Source organism: Diceros bicornis, chromosome 35 (assembly GCF_020826845.1).
Source record: "Diceros bicornis minor isolate mBicDic1 chromosome 35, mDicBic1.mat.cur, whole genome shotgun sequence".
In the NCBI taxonomy this organism is placed as follows: Eukaryota; Metazoa; Chordata; class Mammalia; order Perissodactyla; family Rhinocerotidae; genus Diceros; species Diceros bicornis.
This window is the reverse complement of record NC_080774.1, coordinates 16,577,621-16,599,775: the sequence shown is the minus strand read 5'-3', so window position 1 is coordinate 16,599,775 and position 22,155 is coordinate 16,577,621. Positions and strand designations below refer to the sequence as shown.

The window sequence follows — 22,155 nt, the reverse complement described above, 5'->3', positions numbered from 1 at the left end:
GAGAGACTGCGATTAATTTAGCCTGGTTCAGATAAGTTAGAATTCTCACTTGTATGGCTCCAAAGCCTATATTCTTTCTATTAAGTCATACTGATCCCTAGTAGTAATAGCTGTCACTAATTGAGCACCTACTATAGGCCAAATGCTTCACATGTTTTCATTTAGTTTTCAAACAACTTTATGAAGTAGGTCTCTATTTGACAGATGATACAAAAAAAGGCACAAGACAGCTTACATTTACTTCTGAACAAGTCACCTGGACCAGTAGCTCCCAACCACGGATACTTGGGGGACAGTGAACGGCTATAAGAGTGCACAGAAGGCACTGCCTGGATTGAATACATCATCATCAAACACCGTTGTGATTACAGAATATAAATCCTTCTAAAAGTATTACTAAATCTGTAATAATGTGTCCTCTTTATATTTTTTATCAATCTGCAGATACTAAATGACACCTATTACCATATGAGAGTCCATAATTTTTTTTAAATAGTAAAAAGGGGTCCTCTTGTGGAGAAACTGGAATCCTCATACATTGTTGTTGGGAACGTAAAATGGTACAAGCCTCTATAAAAAACAGTTGGGCAGCTGCTTAATAAGCTACACAGAGATATTTCATATGGCAATTCCACTCAAGTATCTACTCAAGAGAAATGAAACATATGTCCACAAAAAGACATGTACGTGGATCAAGTTCATGTTCATAGTAGCACTATTCATAATAGTTGAAAACTAGAAACAATCCAAATGTCCATCAACTGGTGAATGGATAAACAAAATGCACATATCCACACAAGAGAATACTATTCAGCAATAAGAAGGAACTAAATATCAATACATGTTACAACGTAAGTGAACCTCATAAACATTATGCTAAGTGAAAGAAGCCAGACACAAAAAACTACATACTGCCTGATTCCATTTATATGAAACATCCAGAAACGGTACATCAATACAGACAGAAAGATCACTATTTGCCTGGAGCTGAGAGTGAGGATGGGAGTGAGGACTGACTGCAAAAGGACACAAGGGAGCTTTTTTTTTGGGGGGGGGGGGGAAGTATGGAAATGTTCTAAAACTGAATTATGGTGCCAGTTGCACAACTCTATACATTTGCTAAAAATAAATGAATTGTACACTTACAATGGGTGAATTTTATAAAGTATAAATTATACCTCAATAACGCTATTCAAAAATACTGTAGAAAGTTATTGGAATATATTTTTAAAAGGGGAGGGTCCTTTTAATATAATGTATTTTTAAAAGGGGAGGGTCCAGTCTCCACTGAGAGACTGGAAATCAGTGGCATAGACAATGGTGAAGGAATCCAGCAAGAGTGAGTGTATATTTGGTGATCATTTTGCAATATATACAAATATCATATCATTATGTTACACACCTGAAACTAATATATATGAACTATATCGCAAACATTTTTTAAAAGGTAATTAAAAAATAAAGTGTTTCCTGAAAAAAAAATAGTGTACACTAAAGGAAGTAAAATATTAATTCTCCAAGTGGGTAAAACCTTTTAGTAAACAATCAAATTTGCTATACACTTGAGCCACAGAAGTAAGTAATACACACTTGGCTTGTGAATGTAGTTCTAATGCTTACAAGCATCTATATTTCAGACAAGGTACTCAGCTCTTTGGGAGGTGCCCTGAGTGCACAGCCCTTAACTCAACAGAGTCAAGTACATGAATTAATCATAATCGATGGCAGACGTAAGCAACAAAGGAAAGGTATGAAAGTGCTGGTGGTCAACAGAAGGAGAGATGAAAACTGGTGGGGGAAGAACAGCAAAGGCCTCGTGAAGGAAGTGGCAACTGAGCTTGGCCTTAAGGACTGGGGAAAATTCCAACAGGTGGGAAAGCACAGGGCGCTCTCAGGAAATAACTTAATCTGTTTGAAGCACTGGGTACAAATAGAAAGGTAGTGGGAGACAAGACTGGAGATGTGTGCTAGGTCTAGATGGTACATGGCTTTGAATGCCATGCCAAGGAGGCTCAACCTTATCTGGCAGGCCAAGGGGAGTCCCCTGGAGGCAATGAGTTGTTTAGACTGCCATGGAGGAAGGGAATCTGACAGTGGGGAAAAAATGGAGGGGCAGAGCATAAAGGCAGGGAGATATGTGGGGGATTACTGCATAAAGTTAGAGAGCTTCAACAAGGGATACAGCAGTGAGAAGGGAAAGGATGGACTGACTCTCTGATTCTCTGGTCCTGGGAAGGATGGGAAGTTCACCTTGAATTACACGTCATCTCTTGAGAGCTGCTGTTTTGTCACTTTCCCCGACTCTCATGGGATTTGTCTTGCTCCCCCACTGACAGTTAAAGTCCATAACTGACACCTTTGGGAGTCCGTGTTTCAGAAGACACATTTTCACTCATCTTGTTTTTTCCCAAACAAAAGGATTCTATTTGGTAAATAACTTCCTTCACTTTAGGGAAGTACCATCACATGCAAGGGATGACCTTTTATTTTGAATTCTACCAATTTTTAAACAGGACGTTAATTTTGAAAGACTGGCTTTAATCCTATGCTATGTTCAATTTCAATCTGGTTTTTGAGAAATAAGTCAAATGTTTAAGTAGATTGCAAGGGTTGCAATTAATTGAGTTGATTAAAAATTGGTGTGCTTTTCACAAGGTTCCTGTTAAACACAGAAGTTCCTTTTTAATAATACATGTCTGTCTGCTTTTTAAGTAAAGACTGCATAAAACAAAACACTATTGTTTAAGTAAACAAAATTACTTTACTGAAAAGATTCTAAACTGTTTTTTACAGACTTTTTATAACACACATTTGCACAAACCACAGCTTTACTTGCTCTGTGACCTTAGATGAGTCACATCCTCTTAGGGCCTTAGTTGTTTCTTCAACTGTGAGATCAAAGAGTCAGACTAGGTAAGAGCTAAGTAACATGGGTTAAGCTTGACCTTTAAAATTCTAATATGAAGGGGTTCTTACCATCTTAAAACACTATGCTAGAAATATAAAGTCAAATTAGTAATTACCTACTCTTTCAGTCTTCAGAACAAATCAATAAGCCTTTTCTGGATCACTGCCATTGTTGGGCATAAAAACCAGTTAAAGACACAGTCCCTGCTTTCAGGTTGTCTAAAACCAAGCAAGAAAACAAACATAACCATGTGTGATAATAAATAGCAATAAAATTTAGACCACAGGCATTATCATTTAGATAAACTAAGTTTGACAAAGAGCATTCACAAATGTCCTTAACCTTTGAGGGCAATGTCAAAGATAATGATTATATTCCATGGATAGCGCTCCCTATAGGAGGCAGGATGCTGGTCCAGCATGAGCTGGACACAGTATGGCAGGTCTCCTATTCATTGTTCATAATCTGGTAGTTTTAATTCTGTAGAATAATAATAAAGGTCCTAAGTGATGGAGTGTGTCCACGATTCAGCTAACACCTCATTTCCTTAATTTATATAATATCAGAAAACATGGAACTGATATCTATTACTTAGATCTTATCATTAATGTAGAAGGAAAGCCATATGCTAAAACATCTCTGACATCATAGTTACGTCTTGCCTGTACTGAGCCTGACCAGAACAGTGTCAAAGGAGGAGGAATAACTGGTATCCATAGCAACATCACCAGACTGGGACAATGTAAAAAGCTGTAACCTAGCAACTGATGACGAGAGGCATGTGTAGGGGGAATTCTTCCAGTTCTGCAAATGACAAACATGCGGCACTGAACGAGACTAATAATATTAGGGCAATGTGGAAATTCTGACTTATTTGTAGAGAGTTGAGAATGTCAGCCTTGTAAAATCTTAGTACTATACTGCATAATTTTAAACAGGAAAAGCACGTAAACACCTCCTCACTGACCACATCATCAGTTAGTTGTGTGCAGGGAAAGTACCTCATGTGTCATGACTGAAATGGAAAATAAATTGTGTTGTGGCACCAATCATCCCAACCTCTTTTCTCACTATCTAGAGGCACTGAATTTTGGTGAGAGTTCTAGAAGCAGCCCCTGGTCCCAGAGAAGGGTGGATATGTTCCTGCATGTAAGGAAGGCAGCATTACAAAGCTACCAGACTCACAATATACCACATAATGTGAGAATGTCCCCCTTAAGAATTTGTTTTTAATAGAGATTACATATATACATGCGGACATGTAGAGAATGAAAAGAACCATCTAGCTCAATCCCCTTGTTTTACTGACACAGAAACTGAGACCCAGAGTGAGGATTTATTTAAGGTCAGAAAGTGAGCATGGGCTAGAACTGAGGTCTTCTGTTTTCCAGGCCAATTCTTGCCATTAAAACATGATGCTATTTTTTTCCCCTCATGTTTAAACAGGAACACTGTTTGGACTTTATGGGAATGAGAAATAAACTTCTAGTATGTAAAGCCATTGAGATCTTAGGGTTTATCTGTTATAACAGTGTTATCCTACCTAATATAACCATGAATGGGTCTATCCTACCCCAAGGCAATCTGAAAAGTGTACCACTTTTCTTTATTTTGGCGATTCTGGATCAAGTTACAGCTTCAAAGGAATTTACCCAAATCTGTGATTACCAGAGATACTACCTGAGTACAAAAAGACCAACAGCTTCTCTATTAGGAACAAAATAGTCTATGTGTACAAAAATGGTGGTACTGTTACAACTATGTCTGCCGTTCTAGTTAGAACCTGTAGAATCTTAGCAATCAGCCACTCCAACTCCTTCAGAAAATTGAAGCCCAGAAAGCAAAAGTCCAGGACTTTCTCTGTCTCTTTTTTTTTTTGTGAGGAAGATTAGCCCTGAGCTAACATCTGTTGCCAATCGTCCTCTTTTTACTGAGGAAGATTGGCCCTGAGCTAACATCTGTGCCCATCTTCCTCTATTTTTATACGTGGGACGCCGCCACAGCATGGCTTGATGAGCAGCGCACAGGTCCATGCTCAGAATCCGAACCTGCGAACCCCGAGCCACCGAAGCAGAGCATGTGAACTTAACCACTACGCCACGGGCCAGCCCCCCAGGACTCTTTTTATTGACACCATTACGGCCGAGACCAGGGAGCTGTTCACCAACCCACTTCTCCCTGGGCACAAAGCTGGCCAACGTTTCCCAGCCTCTCTGGTAACTGAGTGCAGCCCTGTGACTGAGTTCAGACCAGTGAATGAGTGGAAGCAATGTGCACCATTTCCAGGCATGGCCCACAGAAACCTTCCAGGCTCTTTCCCTTTTGCTGCAACCTTGGAAGCCCACCTATTGAAGGTGGCAGAGTTACGAGACAGAGGGAGATGGGTGGATCACTGAATCATTGCTTGAATTAGGGACCATCCACCAATCAGGAATACTAGTTTTTTTTTTGTGAGGAAGATCAGTCCTGAGCTAACATCTATCGCCAATCCTCCTCCTTTTTTTTTTCCTTTTTCTCCCCAGAGCCCCAGTAGATAGTTGTATGTCATAGTTGCATATCCTTCTAGTTGCTGTATGTGGGACGCGGCCTCAGCATGGCCGGAGAAGCGGTGCGTCGGTGCCTGCCTGGGATCCGAACCCGGGCCCCCAGTAGCGGAGCACGAGCACTTAACCGCTAAGTCACGGGGCCGGCCCCCAGGAATACTAGTTTTTAATTCGTCTGTTAAGCTACTAAGATTTTGAGATTCACCTGTTACAGAAACTTCAATATTAATTAATAAAACCATAACTAGGGTTACCCCTCTACAAATACCACTCTGCTTTTTCCTTAATCATTATTATATTATTTACTCCCACAGAGATGGCTTGTTTTACTTCTCCGTACGAGCCCCACTGGAAGAGCAAAGGACTGGGACTGCAAGTCACTTAACTTCCCTGGACCTAGCTTCTTTAACTATTTATTCATAGATTAGGGATTTAAAAATCATTTTTTCATACATAGCTGAAAAACCTTTTTAATAAAATACTAAGCAGAACTTCAATATATAAAACATGAAAATGCTCAGGTTGAAATGGATATAGGGAAGGGTACAGGAATCCACCAGCTTAACGTCCCTTTCAACTCTTCCTTCAGCTACTCCTGAGGCACCTCTTGGAGACCTATGGCTCCTGAGAACATAGTTCAAGAACTGCTGATCCAAACCAAAAGGTGTCAATTATAGTTTTATTTTTTGGCAGCACAACGCTTTTCCATGTGAATCTTACGAGATGCCTTAATAAACAGATACAGATAAAGGTAATCTTTTATTAATATGAAATAGCTTATAAATTTAAGTGTATAATATTCATAAACTCAACAAGAACAATGAGGCCTTTTCAAAACAATTTGAAATTGGAGGATAAGGATGATAGTGGCAGCTTTACTCAGCACTGCTATATTTGTGGATTTAGTCTTGATTTTAATAATTTTATTTATTTATTTTTCCCCCAAAGCCCCAGTAGACAGTTGTATGTCATAGCTGCACATCCTTCTAGTTGCTGTATGTGGGACGCAGCCTCAGCATGGCCGGAGAAGCGGTGCGTCAGTGCACGCCCGGGATCCGAACCCGGGCCGCCAGCAGCGGAGCCCATGCACTTAACCGCTAAGCCACAGGGCCGGCCCTAGTCTTGATTTTAAAGTATTGAAAATAAATTTTTTTATTCACTCACTGAAGTAGTTACAAATGCCACCAGTTTTTACACAGCTCATCTTACAGCAGCATAATACTCTCTAGTTAACAGAGATGGCAAGAAAGGCTGTAGGCCAACATCCCCACAAAGCAAGTTAGCTGGCAGCACAAGCTGAGGCACCCCTGGTCTTTCATCTGTGAAATGTGGCATCTATCTCAAGAGAGGGCAAGATATCTGTTTTGGTAATGGTTCTTCGAAGTGTTACAAAATTTTAAAAACAGAATCAAATTTGCAGAATCTCTGAAAAAGCAAACATTTTATAAACCTGTCCAGCTAGGCTAGAAGTTCATTTTCAGTTCTAAAAACTATATAACAGCATTGGATTACTGTTCTGGACTCCCATGAGGAGCAATGGAGAAGACGCAATCAGTCAAAACATTACCTGCTTTTCTGCTGATTATGTTTACTCACTGAATACAGAAATTTTATTTTTCAAGGCAACAATATTTAGGAACTGGAACTATGGGTTTACCAGCATCGGTAACAAAAGAGTACGTAGTTTGTTGCCAAATTTTTTATCTCTGCCAGTAATCTCCAACCTTCCTACTACTTGCAACCCATTTGCTAGGTCAAAATTTGGAGGCCCCACCTCACAACAGGCAGGGGTAGCTCATTTAACCCTGTTTCCATCACTCCAACACAACACACTAAGCTGTCTGCAATGTCCGAGGGAATCCAGATTTCAATGTCAAAAAAAAAACTGGTTGCCATTGTACTAAGTCAAATCTAGCAGCATTAACATCTACTCCCACAGTCATTCATCTGAATCTTGGGCCTTGCAATCCCTCAAATTTAGACTTAATAAGCGAGAACCTTAGGCTCTCTCCTTTGAAAAAGATAATCAGAACTAAATACAGTTGTAACTAACACAACCAACCTGAAGACAGCTGAATCAGGCATGGCTCTCTCTGGGTAAATAATTAAGAACAGGCTCAAATAATCAAGACACGAATCTACCAATAAAAACACCCATATGCTGAAAGAACAAGCAATTACCACCCTAATGTGTTTAACCTACTAATTAGCAATAGTACCAATCTGGAAAAAGCTGCAAATGCTGTCTTCACAGAAGAGAGCTCCTAGATGCAATGCCCCTTTTCTGTTCTAGCGGAAATGATCCTCTCAACAAGTCATTTTCAATTCTTTTAGCACACCCTTGATAAAACAAATAGAAACTGCTAAAAGTGGATCCCAAACCTTTGGATTCCTTTTACTCAGTCACTCTGAAGTTAACGGGCATCCAAAACAGTAACACTCAGCAAATATCAACTACAAAATACACCAATAACATGGCAATCCACGGAAGGAGGTTTTTATTTCTGATTGACTACCCATCCTTGAAAATGTATGAAAACCAATCTTCATGGTAACCTGTAACCACTGCAAGGCCTTGGCAATGTCACTAAACTTCTGATCCTCAGTTTCCTCATCTGTCAAATAAAGAATAACCACCACTACTTCAGGCACCGAGTGGGAATGAGATCACAGGAGCTCCCATATGTGAACATCCTTTGGAAATTTAAATTACTGTTATTTGGTTGGGAAATAATCTTGTTTTCATAACTTCTTTCAAGGACAGGCTGACTAAAAACTGCCGTGTCCTTTTTCTACAACAACGCAACACCTGTAAATGAAGCAGATTTTAAGAAGAAAAAAGTAACTCAGCCCCCACCCCAAAAGGAACAAAAGTTCCCTCAGCAATTAAAACTACTTGTGATGAGCAGCTGTTGTCGTTCACTGTAAAGTGTCCTGGAAACAAAGATGGCTATGCATCACCCACCAGAGGCAGAGCGACTGTGACACTAATGGCCACTATTTTAAAGCTTTTAGCCCTGAGAAAGAAACCTGGGAGAAATTTGCTTCACGAAGTGTACCAGATGCAGAGCTGCTAATCCCAAATGAGCTGTTTAAAGAACAGGGATCTGTTTACTCTTCAGAGGAAAATTAGTCCTTTCAGGGAAGATTAGCTCCAGCTAGTACGCATGCTATATTCTTTGTGTGTGCATGAGACATTAAGAGGCAGACTGAAGAATACAGTTCTAAACAGGCAGGAAACAGACAAAGCACCTGTTTGCATCAACTTCCTCCTACACATGTCACCTCACAGACATCAACTCAGAAGAGTCGCTCCTCTAGGAGCTGAGAGTGTGGGGGGTGGATGAGGAGGAGATGGGGAATCACAGAGTGTAGAACTCGGGAGGGGGGAGCGGGCACTCATCTGAATACAGCTTCAGTCACTCTGAATGAGTAAATTCTTGGGTGAAAACCACACAAAAGGTACTAGGACGGAGTCTCAGGTACTGAGAGAGCTCAGAGGCTATGGGAAGTTTACTCAAAATTTCACCTCAATACAATAAAATTCCCACTGCTCTACTTATGTGAAACTAATAGAGATGTTTAAAGGGTAGTTCAAACTTAATAGTACAAAAACAATTATTCGATTTTACATCTCAACCTACCCCTCCTCTAGTCTTTGGTCTCTCAAGTCATTCATGTCACTATTCCTCCAGTAGCTTGAGACAAAAATCTAGGCGTCATTTTTGACCATTCTTTCCTTAACTCCCTTTCTCATATCCATCCATTCCGTTAACAAGTCTTGTTGGTTCTACATCAAAACACACATCCAATCTAACCCTTCTCACCACCTCCACAGTCAAAGCTACCATCAACTCTCCCCTTGGAGAGTCACTTCTTCACTGATCTCCATGCTCCCATAATCCATTCTCCTACAGTAGCTAGAGTAATCTTTTAAAAACAGTTATAAATCAGGTCATGATGCTCCCCTGCCAAAAACACATAACTGGCTTCACAGCACACTGAATAGAATCCCAAATCTCTGTATCATGGCTGGAAAGGCCCTACATAATCTGGCCGCTGATTACCTCTCTGATCTCATCTCCTATACTATACTCTTCCCAAGGTGACTACACCCCAATGACATCAACCTGCTTTACATTCATTCCTAGGCTTTTAAATACTGTTCTCTTTGCCTGGAACACTCGCTCCTTTTTATCTATCACGTGCCTCCTGAAACCTCACCTCTTCAAAAGTTCCTTCCTGACAATTCTATTAAAAATTGAGTTGTCCCCATAGCTACCACTTTCTCCCCCTTACCTGGCTTTACTTTATTCCTACCACTATCACCACCTGATTTGTATTTCTTATCTATTTCCTTCTATACTGTCAACCTCCTACATTATTTTAGGACAGAGAATTTATCTTGTTCACTATAGTATCTCTGTTACCCAAAACAGTTCCTTCATACATAGTAGGTGTACATTATAAATACTTGTTGAACGAATGACTGATTTTTTCATTTTATTGCAAAATATAACATATATAAAGACAAATACAGGGGCCGGCCCAGTGGTGCAAGCAGTTAAGTGCACGCGCTCCGCTGCGGCGGCCCAGGGTTCGCCGGTTCGGATCCCAGGCACGCACCGACGCACTGCTTGTCGGGCCACGCTGTGGCGGTGTCCCATATAAAGTGGAGGAAGATGGGCACGGATCTTAGCCCAGGGACAGCCTTCCTCAGCAAAAAGAGGAGGGTTAGCAGATGTTAGGTCAGGGCTGATCATCCTCACAAAAAAAGACAAATACATAAAACACGTATGTACTGTTTAACAAATAATTGTAAAGCAAACACCCATGTAATTACCACCAAGGTCAAGAAGTAGAACATCACAGAAGCCTCCTCCCCAAGCACCATTCCATGACAACAATCCCTCCAACCTCCCCACACACACTCCTCAGATAACCATTATCCCGACTTGTGTGAGGAAAACACCTCAGTTTTCTTTATAGTTTTACTACTTATGCATGCAGAATGATAGGTTTTTCAGCCTTAATAAAGATAAACATTAGGGAGAGTAGACTATTAAAACATTTTTGGAGAGCAATAGGGTAATATCTATCAAAAATTTAAATGTACATACCTTTTGACCTAGACATCCCACTTCTAGGAATCCATTCTAGAGAAATGCTAACATAAGAGTGCAAAGATGTATGAACAAGGATGTTCACTGTAGCAGTGTTTGTTAACACTAAAACACTAACCAATGCACATGCTCTTCAATAGGAAACGGTACATCCACATGTACACGGAATACTATATACAACCATTAAAAATATGAGGGGCCGGTCCCGTGGCGTAGCGGGTTAAGTGCACGCGCTCCACTGCTGGCGGCCTGGGTTCGGATCCCAGGCGTGCACCGATGCATCGCTTGTCAGGCCATGCTGTGGCGGCGTCCCACATAAAGTGGAGGAAGATGGGCACAGATGTTAGCCCAGGGCCAGCCTTCCTCAGCAAAAAGAGGAGGATTGCCATGGATGTTAGCTCAGGGCTGATCTTCCTCACAAAAAAAAAAAAAAAAGAAAAAAAGTCTAATATAAAGTGAAAAAAATTAACAAAACCATTTTGTTTAAAAGGAAAAAAACAGGGCCAGCCCGGTGGCTTAGTGGTTAAGTGTGCGCACTGCGCTACCGGCGGCCCGGGTTCGGATCCTGGGCGTGCACCGACGCACCGCTTCTCCGGCCATGCTGAGGCCGCGTCCCACATACAGCAACTAGAAAGATGTGCAACTGTGACATAGAGCTATCTACTGGGGCTTTGGGGAAAAAAAAAAAAAGGAGGAGGATTGGCAATAGATGTTAGCTCAGAGCCAGTCTTCCTCAGCAAAAAGAGGAGGATTAGCACAGATGTTAGCTCAGGGCTGATCTCCCTCACGGAAAAAAAAAAAAAAGGAAAAAAACAAATAGAAAAATTATGCACGTGTGTGTATGATATATGGAAAAATACAAAAAAAATTAACACCAAACTGTCATTAGTATGTTCTCTGACAGAGGATCATTGGGGATTTTCACTATTTACATCAAACATTTCTGTATTGTCTGAATTTTATTTTACAATGAAATGAGTTCTTTCTGCCATTGGGAAAAACGATGTATATATATTTTTAATTTAAAAATCTATGAGTGGAAACTTAGGGCAGAGGCATAATTGGAATTCCTGAACATCTTGTAAGGGATATTCAGTAAGGCTTCGTTCCTTAAGAAGCCACTCCTATCCTAGCTAGATAAACCAAGTTTCACAAAAGAAGACTCCACTGGGAGCCAAGCTTTCATAGACATAGATATACAAACTGCCTGGCTTCACCTGAACTACAAGTGGATCTTTGTTCTTGATTTCAACCTCTCCACCACCAATCTTCAGACCGTTCCTCCAAGTATCTTGGCCTAAGTCCTTCTAGTTTGAAATGCAGGCTTTGATCTCTCCTGGCCTTGGACCTAGGCCTAACTTCCTGTTGAATTCTTTTATCCCCCTCCCTATCTGTGATTCTACAGTAACGACCTTTTTTGGCTTCACTCAGCCTTTTGAACGGCCCTTTTTGTATACTGCCCCAATTATAGCTTCTCCTATTGGCACAATTAGACGGTAATATGCAAAACCATAGTGACGAGGCACATGCCCAAGATTCAGGATGTGAGGAATCATGGAGAGGTTTGCTAGAGACACGTGCAGAGCTGCAATGAGGGGAAAAAAGACTAATAGGGAGGGCCCTGGGAAAATAAAAGCTAAAAGAATATAGCACTGCACTGAAACAAATAATAATAAGGGAAAAAATAATGGTTTTTAAGGTGAATTCTCAAGAGTTTTACATCCAGGGCTGCACATGGAGCAACCATACATCCTCAATGAGGCTCTGTTCAAAAGCAGGCACCTCCACTGCCGCCTTCTCCACACCACAGACCATTTCGGGTTGTAAGAATGGATAAGATGACAGAGTTGAAGACAAGGAGTTCTCTCATCCAGAGTATATGCTCCCAGGAAGAGGGAGGAAGCCATAACGATACCCAAATCCAAATAATGGCCAATCCTCCTATGAGACAAGAGAATTTTTTGGTAAAAGCTAAAATGCTTACCTCCATCTCCATCAGCAAGGTCAGAGGACTACAGGGCCAGTCACTCAGTAACTGACCAACCTGCGGATCCCTGGAGAAACAGCACAACATAAAACACTAGATCCCTAGGCAAGTGAGTCATCATTATCTACAGCTTGTCTGTCACAGCGTTGACATCCATGGTCCCTTTGACCACTGGTTTTCAAATAGCACATACACAGCATAAGAGTGAGTTTGAGAGTCAAGAGGGCTCTTCTTTAGAGGGCATGGAGGGGTTGTGTGTCCTTCAGGAACTTACAGTTCTAAACATTTCTTTATCAGGTACCTTAGTCATTTAACAAAAATAACAGCCAACAACCTTTGATTAAATGACTACTCTGCTAGATACCTGTTTAGAACAATAAACAAGCCAGATGTAGTCCCTGCTCTCAAAAAGTTTACAGTCTAACAGTATTCATCAAAGAACACTGTTCCCTCAACTCTTCTATGGCTGACTCTTCACCCTGCAGGTCTCACCTCAGATGTCATCTCTACAGAAAAGCCTTTCCTACCTACTCCTTCTAAAGTCACTCTCTTTTTTTCTGGTCATTTGCCATCACAACACCCTTAATAGTACCTACTACAATCTATAATTATCTTGTGGATTTGTTTAGTTATTTATTTATCTCTTCCTACTAGCCTCACACAACAGAGGTCTTGTGTTCCCCACTATATCCCCTGTGCTTTGCTCAATAAATATTTGCTGAATGTTGAATTAAAGAAGATCTAGGGGCCGACCCAATGGCTTAGCGGTTAAGTGCATGCGCTCTGCTACTGGCCGCCCGGGGTTCGGATCCCAGGCGTGCATTGACGCACCGCTTCTCCGGCCATGCTGAGGCCGAGTCCCACATACAGCAACTAGAAGGATGTGCAACTATGACATACAACTATCTACTGGGGCTTTGGGGGAAAAAAAAGCTGGAGGATTGGCAATAGATGTTAGCTCAGAGCCAGTCTTCCTCAGCAAAAAGAGGAGGGTTAGCATGGATGTTAGTTCAGCGCTGATCTTCCTCACAAAAAAACAAAAAAACAAAGAAAAAAAAGAAAAGAAGATCTAAAAAAATAATAAAGGTTACACTATTTCACTCAAAAGAATAGAAGGCCAGTTAGTCATTCAAGGAGAGTGATGAGAGAGGTCGATCTGGGACTTTTTCAAAGAATAAAACTAAGGGTTCTAAATCTCTCTCCATTGGGCATGGCAACTCTTGGTCATATGGTTGTAAACGTGTGTATCTTCAGTGTGTAAATATGTTATTGACTATATGGAACCCCCCAAGGAAAGTGGCACCACTGTGAGCACCTCCCACAGACAGCACGAAGAGCGAAGAGTTGGACCTGCTGGCAAAAAACACCTCAAAATGGTTCTTGTTTTGGGTTGAACTGTGTCCCCACCACAAATTCAAATCTTGAAGTCCAAATCCCAGTACCTCAGAATGTGACCTTATTTGGAAATAGTGTCTTTAGAGAGGTAATTAAATTAAAAAGAGATCATTAGGGTGGGCTCTAATCCAATATGACTGGTGTTCTTACAAGGAGAGGAAATTTGGAAACAGAGACAGATACACATGGAGGGAAGACAGCTCGGAGAGACATAGGAGAGGATAGTCACGTACAAGCCAAGAAGAGAGACCTGGAACGGTTTCCTCCTTCACAGCCATCAGAAGGAACCAACTCTTATGACACCTTGATTTTAGACTTGCAGCCTCCCAAACTGTGAGACAATAACTTTCCGTTGTTTAAACCACTCACAATCTGTCATACTTTGTTGTGGTAGCCCTAGCAAACTAATGCAGTTTTCTATAACCTCTTAAAAATTTTATTTTAAGTTATCCTAGCTCTTCACTTAACATTAAATGTTAGGATTTTTTTTTCCTTAAAAAATCCATACAGCTTCAGAAATCTGTGGACAAATAAACAGTGCTGAGACAGTAATCCATATAGAAAACAACTGGATCCCTATATCATACTAAAAAATAAGTTCTAGATAGATTAAAGATCTAAATGTAAAAAATAATCTTAAGTTTTTGTAATTAATATGGGAAAATATCTATGTCAAAGGACAGGATTAAGCAAAACACGAACAAATGATAAAGGAAATGATTAATAAATCTGACTTCATTAAAAGTGTATACTTCTGTTTAATAAAAGACTCCATAAACAAAGTGAAAATATAATAGTATCAAGAATGTGTAAATGTGTACATACTAATAAGAAAATAGGTGAAGGATATAAACAGGCAATCAACAGTAAACATAAAAACAAAAGATGTTCGACCTCACTCGTAATTCATTAAAAGAAAATTAGAACGATAAAATTTTCATTTCACATATATGAGACTGATTAAAAATTTAAAAGTCTGACAATAACCAAGTGTTGGTGAGGATGTGAAGAATCACACACATTGTCTCTCACACACACTGCTGGTTAAGAACGTAAACTTGCTTAACCTTTTTTGAGAGTAATTCGGCAATATCTCATGAAGCTGAAGATATGTTTACTCTTGGACCCAGCAATTCCACTCCTAGGTTTATCCTCAGAGTAATGTAAATACATGTGCACAAGAAGAAAAGGTACAAGAATATTCACCACAGGAAAGTCTGTAATAGCGAAAACTTAGAAACAAATGTTTATCAACAAAACAATGAATAAATAATGAAATACTAAACAATAGTTAAAACAAATGAACTGGAACTACATTTACTAATATGGGTCAATCCCAAAAACATAACATTGAGCCAAAAGGATGAGTTACAGAATGATATGTACATGAAGCTGCCACTTATTAAATGTTTGAAACATGGAAAAAATTAAATTATTATAGCTAATGGATATATATATATATATAATGGAGATATACTATACATATACATATGTATGTATAGTGTAAGTATAAAAACATGAATGGGGGGGCCGGCCCTGTGGCGTAGTGGTTAAGTGCACGCTCCACTGCTGGTGGCCTGGGGTTCGGATCCCAGGCGCACACCGACACACCGCTTCTCAGGCCAAGCTGTGGCAGCGTCCCATATAAAGTGGAGAAAGATGGGCACGGATGTTAGCTCAGGGCCAGTCTTCCTCAGGAAAAAGAGGAGGATTGGCATGGATGTTAGCTCAGGGCTGATCTTCCTCACCAAAAAAAAAAACAAACAAGAATGGGAAGAAAGATGACTCTGGAAAAGTGGAGAGGAATGAGGTGAGAGCCTCAAATGTAGCAATAATGTTTTCTCTCTTTAAAAAATCTGAATATGACAAAACGTTAAGATTTTACAAAGCTAGATTTATATTTTTCTCTGCAGTTTTCTGTGTGCTTGAAATATCTCATGATGTTTTAAGTGGACAAAGCAAAAATCTACATAATAATCCATTCAAAGATCACTGAGATTGTATACATTCTGTCCTGCAGGGAACTGAAGCCCTGACCCCTACTAAGAAAATGAGATTAGGACCAAGCACATGGTTCTGCTATTCATGGGATGAGGAGTGAGGGAAGGAGGGGGAAAGCAGTGTGACTGATACATCATGTATAAAACTTCAGGAAAAAAGTGTAAGAAAATTTCCTAGCCCAGCTGCTACAAACTCTAGAGCTATGCCTTTTGGGGAAGGAAAACCTTAGAAGTCCATAAGCAATTTTAACTATCACTTTTTTGGAAGAAATTGTTCTTTACATTCTTTGGTCAACAGGTGCTCAAGTCTGACCTTAGTGTTTGCAAGAATGTTTGAACAGGGTTTTATTAGTACAAACTGTGAAAATGCCTTCTTTTAACTCTTATTGTAGTTTCTAACACTACTGCAATTCATTTTGTGTGTGTGTGTGTGTGTGTGTGTGTGTGTGTGTGAGAGAGGAAGATTAGCCCTGAGCTAACATCTGTTGCCTATCCTCCTCTTTTTGCTGAGGAAGATTGGCCCCGAGCTAACAGCTGTGCCCATCTTCCTCTTTTTTTTTTTTTTTTATGTGGGACGCCTGCCACAGCATGGCTTGATAAGTGGTGTGTAGGTCCGCGTCCAGGATCTGAACCTGCACCTGCGAACTCTGGACCACGGAAGTAGAGCACGCGAACTTAACTGCTATGCCACCAGGCTGGGCCCTGAGATTCACTCTTAAAATAGTATCTTATTTTAACTGCTTCTGAGGACTGAAAAGGCTAAAGAAGCTTATTACTGACATTATTATTATTATGAACAAGACTGTTTCTACATGGTTCAAATCACTGCTTTGGCTTGCTGCTGTACACACAGGCTAGAAATTTCCACAGTGCCTAAACTGTGTTACAACCTGTGGCAGGTTAAATCAGTGAATAATCAATTCAGGACTCTTTAATATTGATCAGAACTCTGATAAATTTTCTGCTGTTTGGGAGAAAATCATCTAGGGGCTCTGGAGGTGTCAGCTGTAATACCAGTGAAAAGTACTGTATTATGTATCAGAAGGATCCTCACAAAACCTCCATTTTAAGCTTTGAATGCAGGTACTCTCCTTAGGCAACAACATGGCCCATGTCTCTCTCCTCCTCTTTCTAAAAGCAAGGCCCAGTGTATTGTTTCCACTTTTGATATAGTTAGGATGATCAGTGTCTAACATGTCCTACTAAACCCCACTGTCAATGACACTGCGGTGTTACTTTCTAATTTAGAACATGAATTACACTTTCTCAAAATATGTCAGCCTGAGTTTCACAAAAATGAGACTCACAAAATCTTAAAAGCTAGAAGAGAATTTAGAAGGCATTTTGTCCAAATGAGCAAACAAACTGGGATAAGGGTATCCCCAGGGCACATGCAGCAGTGTCCAGGGGATACCAGGTGCCATAGAATAAACCTGACAACTCCTAGGAGGGTCAATTTTACACAAATATTTTTGAATGGAGATTTAGCTACTAAACAAAACATTTTTATATGTTGATATGTGCTGGGGACACTTCAGATTCTTTGGCTCTCAAGTTAGAGAATCAACGTTTGACTAGATGTGGAAGTCCCATCTAAATGATGAGGACGTGATAATTATAATGATGGCTACCATTTATTGAGCACTTACTATATGCTAGACATTGTTAGAGCTTTACATACATTATCTCATCCAGTCCTCATAACATTATCAGATAATAGTAATAATATAATTGTTTCCATTATACAGAGGGTGTTAAAAAGGTGAAAAAACTTTTCCATGGTCACCGAGCTTGTCAATAGCAGAGTTGGTGTCTGGTCCCAAGGGTGTCTGGCTCCAAAGCCTGTGATCTTAATTGCTGTCTCAGAAATTTGAAATTGAGGCACAGGAACTCTAATCAGTCTTGAATTGGAAGATCCTTAACCAAGTCACGTATTGTTCTGTCCCTCAGGTCTTCCCAGCTATAAAATTAGAACAATATCTATCCCTTCCTTCATCATAATGAGGATCCAGAAGCTCATGGGAGACATATGCTCGTAGCATCCTATTTTAGAGCCGAAAACAACCTTGGTCACACAAAAACTTGTAAATGAATGCTTCTGGCAGTCTTATTTACAATAGCCCAAAAGTGGAAATGACCAAAATGTCCATCAACAATGAATGGATAAATAAAATGTGTTATATCCATACAATGAAATATTCTTCAGCCGTAATAATGAATGAACTATTGATATATGCTACAATGTGGATGAACTTTGGAAACATTATGCTAAGAGAAAGAGGCCAGTCACAAAGAGTCACATATGTATGATTCCATTTATATGAAATGTTCAGAATAGGCAAATCCATAGAGACAGAAAGTAGATTAGTGGTTGCTGGAGGTCAGAAGGAATGCGAGTGACTGCTAATGGGTACAGGGTTTCTTTTTCTGGGGCAGTGAAATGTTCTATAGCTAGGTAGTGGTGAAGGTTGCACAACTCTGTGAATATACTAAAAACTACTGAATTGCACACTTTTAAAAAGTAAATGTGGCAGCTGGCCCAGTGGTGTAGTGGTTAAGTTTGCGTGCTCCACTTTGGCGGCCCAGGATTCGTGGGTTCAGACGCCAGGCGTGGACCTATGCACTGTTCATCAAGTCATGCTGGTGATGTCCCATATACAAAATAGAGGAAGACTGGCACAGATGTTAACTCAGGGCCAATCTTCCTCACCAAAAAAAAAAAAAAAAGCGCTCTTTCCCCCCTGCCAAAAAAACCAAAAAAAAATAAATGTGAATTATATCTCAGTAGAGCTGTTATTAAAAAAAAAAGAACCTTGGACACCATGAAGCAAAGGAAATACATTTTAAAATACTTTGGACAAAAGCATTAAAGAAATATTGTACTACATTTTAGATATTACACATTTCATGCTTATAAAACATGCTATATACATTGTAAGAAAAGCATCATCTTCTACTATCTCTGCTGGTTGTTAGTTTGTCCTAGGAGAATCTTAATTCACTTCAAAGTATTCAACTCCTCTAGTTCATGAATATCCAGTTAACAAAATGCAATCTAAACTGGCTACTGATGGAAACCCCAGGGGCTTGTCCTGTTTAAAAAGAGAAAGGGAAAAAAAGCCACAAAACTCACTAAGGGCCTACATTCAAGGCCAGAGAGGATAACAAGAATCTAGATCTAGTGGCAATGTTATCCTCCTATATTCTTTGGGAGCATCATATCAGGATTTTCTACAGAGAAATCAGGCAAAGGAACCTCAACTATAAAGACACTGCTTTAGTAAAATAACCATCCCCAACAAACCCTTACCTTCACATACCGCTTAACATAAACATGTTATTTCATTTTCATTTCAACAGTACGCGCATGAGGTACCAATTTTTACCCCTATTTTAAAGACAAGGAAAGTGAGGCACAAACAAGGTCACCCAGTTAATGAGAGGCAGAGTCAAGATTCAACATGCATCTAAATTCCAAGCTCTGTGCTCTCTTGCTGTGTCATGCTAATATTTGCTTTCTCCGTTCCTCACTCTTGGCCACCTATCTTTCACCAGATCAGAAAGCAGAGTTGAGTCTGCTTCTGCCCATGTTACATTGTAACATAAACTTAGTCCCCAAGAAATAATTTCCCCTTTAATTGTTTTGTTTTGTCCTAGTCCTTTCATAAGTCTCCATAAGAAACGCTTGCTCAGAATAAGTATTAAATAAATGTTTTTCAACAAATCAATCAATCTGGCCAGGCCTATCTAGTTAGTTTAATCTTTCATGAATAATGAATGAAGACTCAAAAACCTTTACAAGAATAGAGATTCCCTTCCTAGTTGCTGAAAAAGGTTTTAGAATTGAGTCAAAATGCTGTTACTGAGCTAGCCCTGGAAATGACTTCTTGAAGAACTGTCCAACTCTTCCTTTCCAGCCAATCAAAGGGCGATCTGATTCCCTAGATGGGAAGCCTGCAGACAAGATCTTTAGCTTTACCTGTCACCTGAATTCTCACCTTTCACATACATTCTGATATTTCCAGCAACTAGCTATTTTCCAGGTTATTAGGCATCTTTTTCTTTCTCTTTCTCTGTTTCCTTCTTTCCTTCCTGCCTTCTTCCCTTCCTCCCTCCCCTTCTCCCCCACTTTTCCCTTGGTCTTTACCTCTCCCTCCCCCCCTTCTATTCTCTCCTTCTTCCTCTGCCTTTCTCTAGTGGTAGCATTTACTTCACACTTCCTTGTGAGGCATGAAGGTTTTGACCAGTCTCAGAGAACCCATGGGAAGCAACTATGACACAAACTAGTGAAACAACTTCATACAGTGTTACCCATCGAATTAGTGAAGCACCAAGAATTTACCATACACTGCTCTAGCTAAGCCTTTCCCAAAGACCTAAGCACGGAACACTGACCTGGCAGACAAGGGCAGTGCTCTCATTTGTGCTTAGGGATGAGATCAGAGCAGAAGTTCTTTTTTCCTCTGGTAACTGAAGAGTTAGCAGTTTTACTTTCAACACATAAGAAGGATTGAGGTATAATAGTAAATCCAGCTCTTAATTTTCAAAAGTAGGTGGATTTAGAGACCAGGGCATTAACAACATTCCTGCATTTGTTAAAAAGTTACGTTCTGTATTTAAATTAGATTTCCACCTATTCAGTCCTCAAACTCCTTTTTTGCAATCATTTTATAGTCTTGACCTTGGTTAATTAATTACTACTTCCATGACACCACTCTATAAAGGTACAAGTAAAGAATTTTTACTTAATGTAGAAATAAAGAAAACACATTTTAAACATAGATATACATACCTCCTTTCATATTTAAATAATATTAAGGAATGTACATCCACAAATGTAACATCAATGAAAATCATTTTCTCTAGAAATTTTCCCTAAGCCTTTCAGTTTAAAGACGGTACCATTTAATATTTGAACTAAATGCATTAACATAATTTTACCAATGACAGACTTTCTCTAGGTAAGGAATAGACTTTTAGAGCTATAAAGAATGTCAGAAATCAGTAAGCACAACTCTTTCATTTTAAATATGAGAAAATTCCCAAGTTAAGTGATTATCAAAATCTCATAGCTGACTAATGACAGGCAAGAAGCTTGGCTCCTGACTCCTGGTTTGGCACAGCTAAAGTTCTTGCAGGTGAAAAATACTTAACTTGTTGATATCAACACCAAAGACAACAAAAAAATCACAACTACTCTTACCATATATATGACTGACATTACACAGAAGCTCCGTTTCAACTTTTAGTATCTTACACCATAAATTCTTAACTTGTGACTCACCCTGCTAAGTTGATCCAATAACCTTTGGTTCTGTTCTGATAATTCCTGGACAGCCCGTGTTTTTTCTCGATCTGCTTCCCGTAGATGAACTTGCTGCCTCTCCAGCTCATCCTGAAGCTGTTTCACATCACTCTCCAGCTCTGAGACGCGCCCTTCCCACTCCCCTTCTCGGTTCTCAAATCGTCTCCTTAGTTCGTGTTTCTCTTGTTCTAAGTGCTGGGTGAAAAGTGAAGAGGATTTAAAAACTGTTAAAAATTCCACAGCCTTTCATTTTTTTCTCTTTTCACGCTCTCCTAACTTTTCTTTTTCCCAGTCACTCAGCACAATAAAACATGCTGCCACATAGGAAAAGTTGCCCACTTCACAGCTACAAAAACATTCCCTTCTTTCAGAGCAGGGAAGGAGTTGGTTTTAAAAGGAGAATGCCATTCCACTGAAAGCAATTAATGTTACTGTGTTTATTCTTGTCCTTGGACAGGGGGTTCTAGACTTAGGAATTCACTTGAAATTGAGCAAGTCATCCATTAATTGGTGAATTACACACATAAGACCAAGCACTTAGAATCACAGAATTTTCCGAGACAGAAAGAACTCCAGAGATCCTTCAGATTAGCCATCTTTTCTTACAAATGAGGCAACAGAAAATAAGAGGTTAAGTAACAAGCTCAAGGTCAATATTAGTAAATGGCAGAGCTGGGATTTGTGTCTAAGTCACCTGACTCTGTTTAGTGCTCTAAATCACAACTCAATAAATATTTGTCACTATATATAGCACTGTATTTCAAAATCATTAAGGCAGGTTCAGGCCTACTTTAAATCATGGCCTATTAGCCTTGCATAGTTATTTCTGATCCATTCATTCATTCCTCAGTGCCTACCATGGGGCCAGCCACTGCGCCGGGGGACATGATGTGC

At 39.8% G+C, this 22,155-nt stretch overlaps 1 protein-coding gene across 5 annotated transcripts in view; it reads right to left on the bottom strand.

Annotated features, from left to right (window-relative positions):
- Nucleotides 1-22,155, bottom strand: part of BICDL1 (BICD family like cargo adaptor 1) — a 93,395-nt gene that overhangs the window by 64,761 nt on the left and 6,479 nt on the right. For all 5 annotated transcript variants that reach the window (XM_058531545.1, XM_058531542.1, XM_058531544.1 and 2 more), the window contains exon 2: nucleotides 21,241-21,456. In XM_058531545.1, coding sequence (XP_058387528.1) covers nucleotides 21,241-21,456 — 216 coding nt within the window. The remainder of the gene's footprint in view (nucleotides 1-21,240; nucleotides 21,457-22,155) is intronic.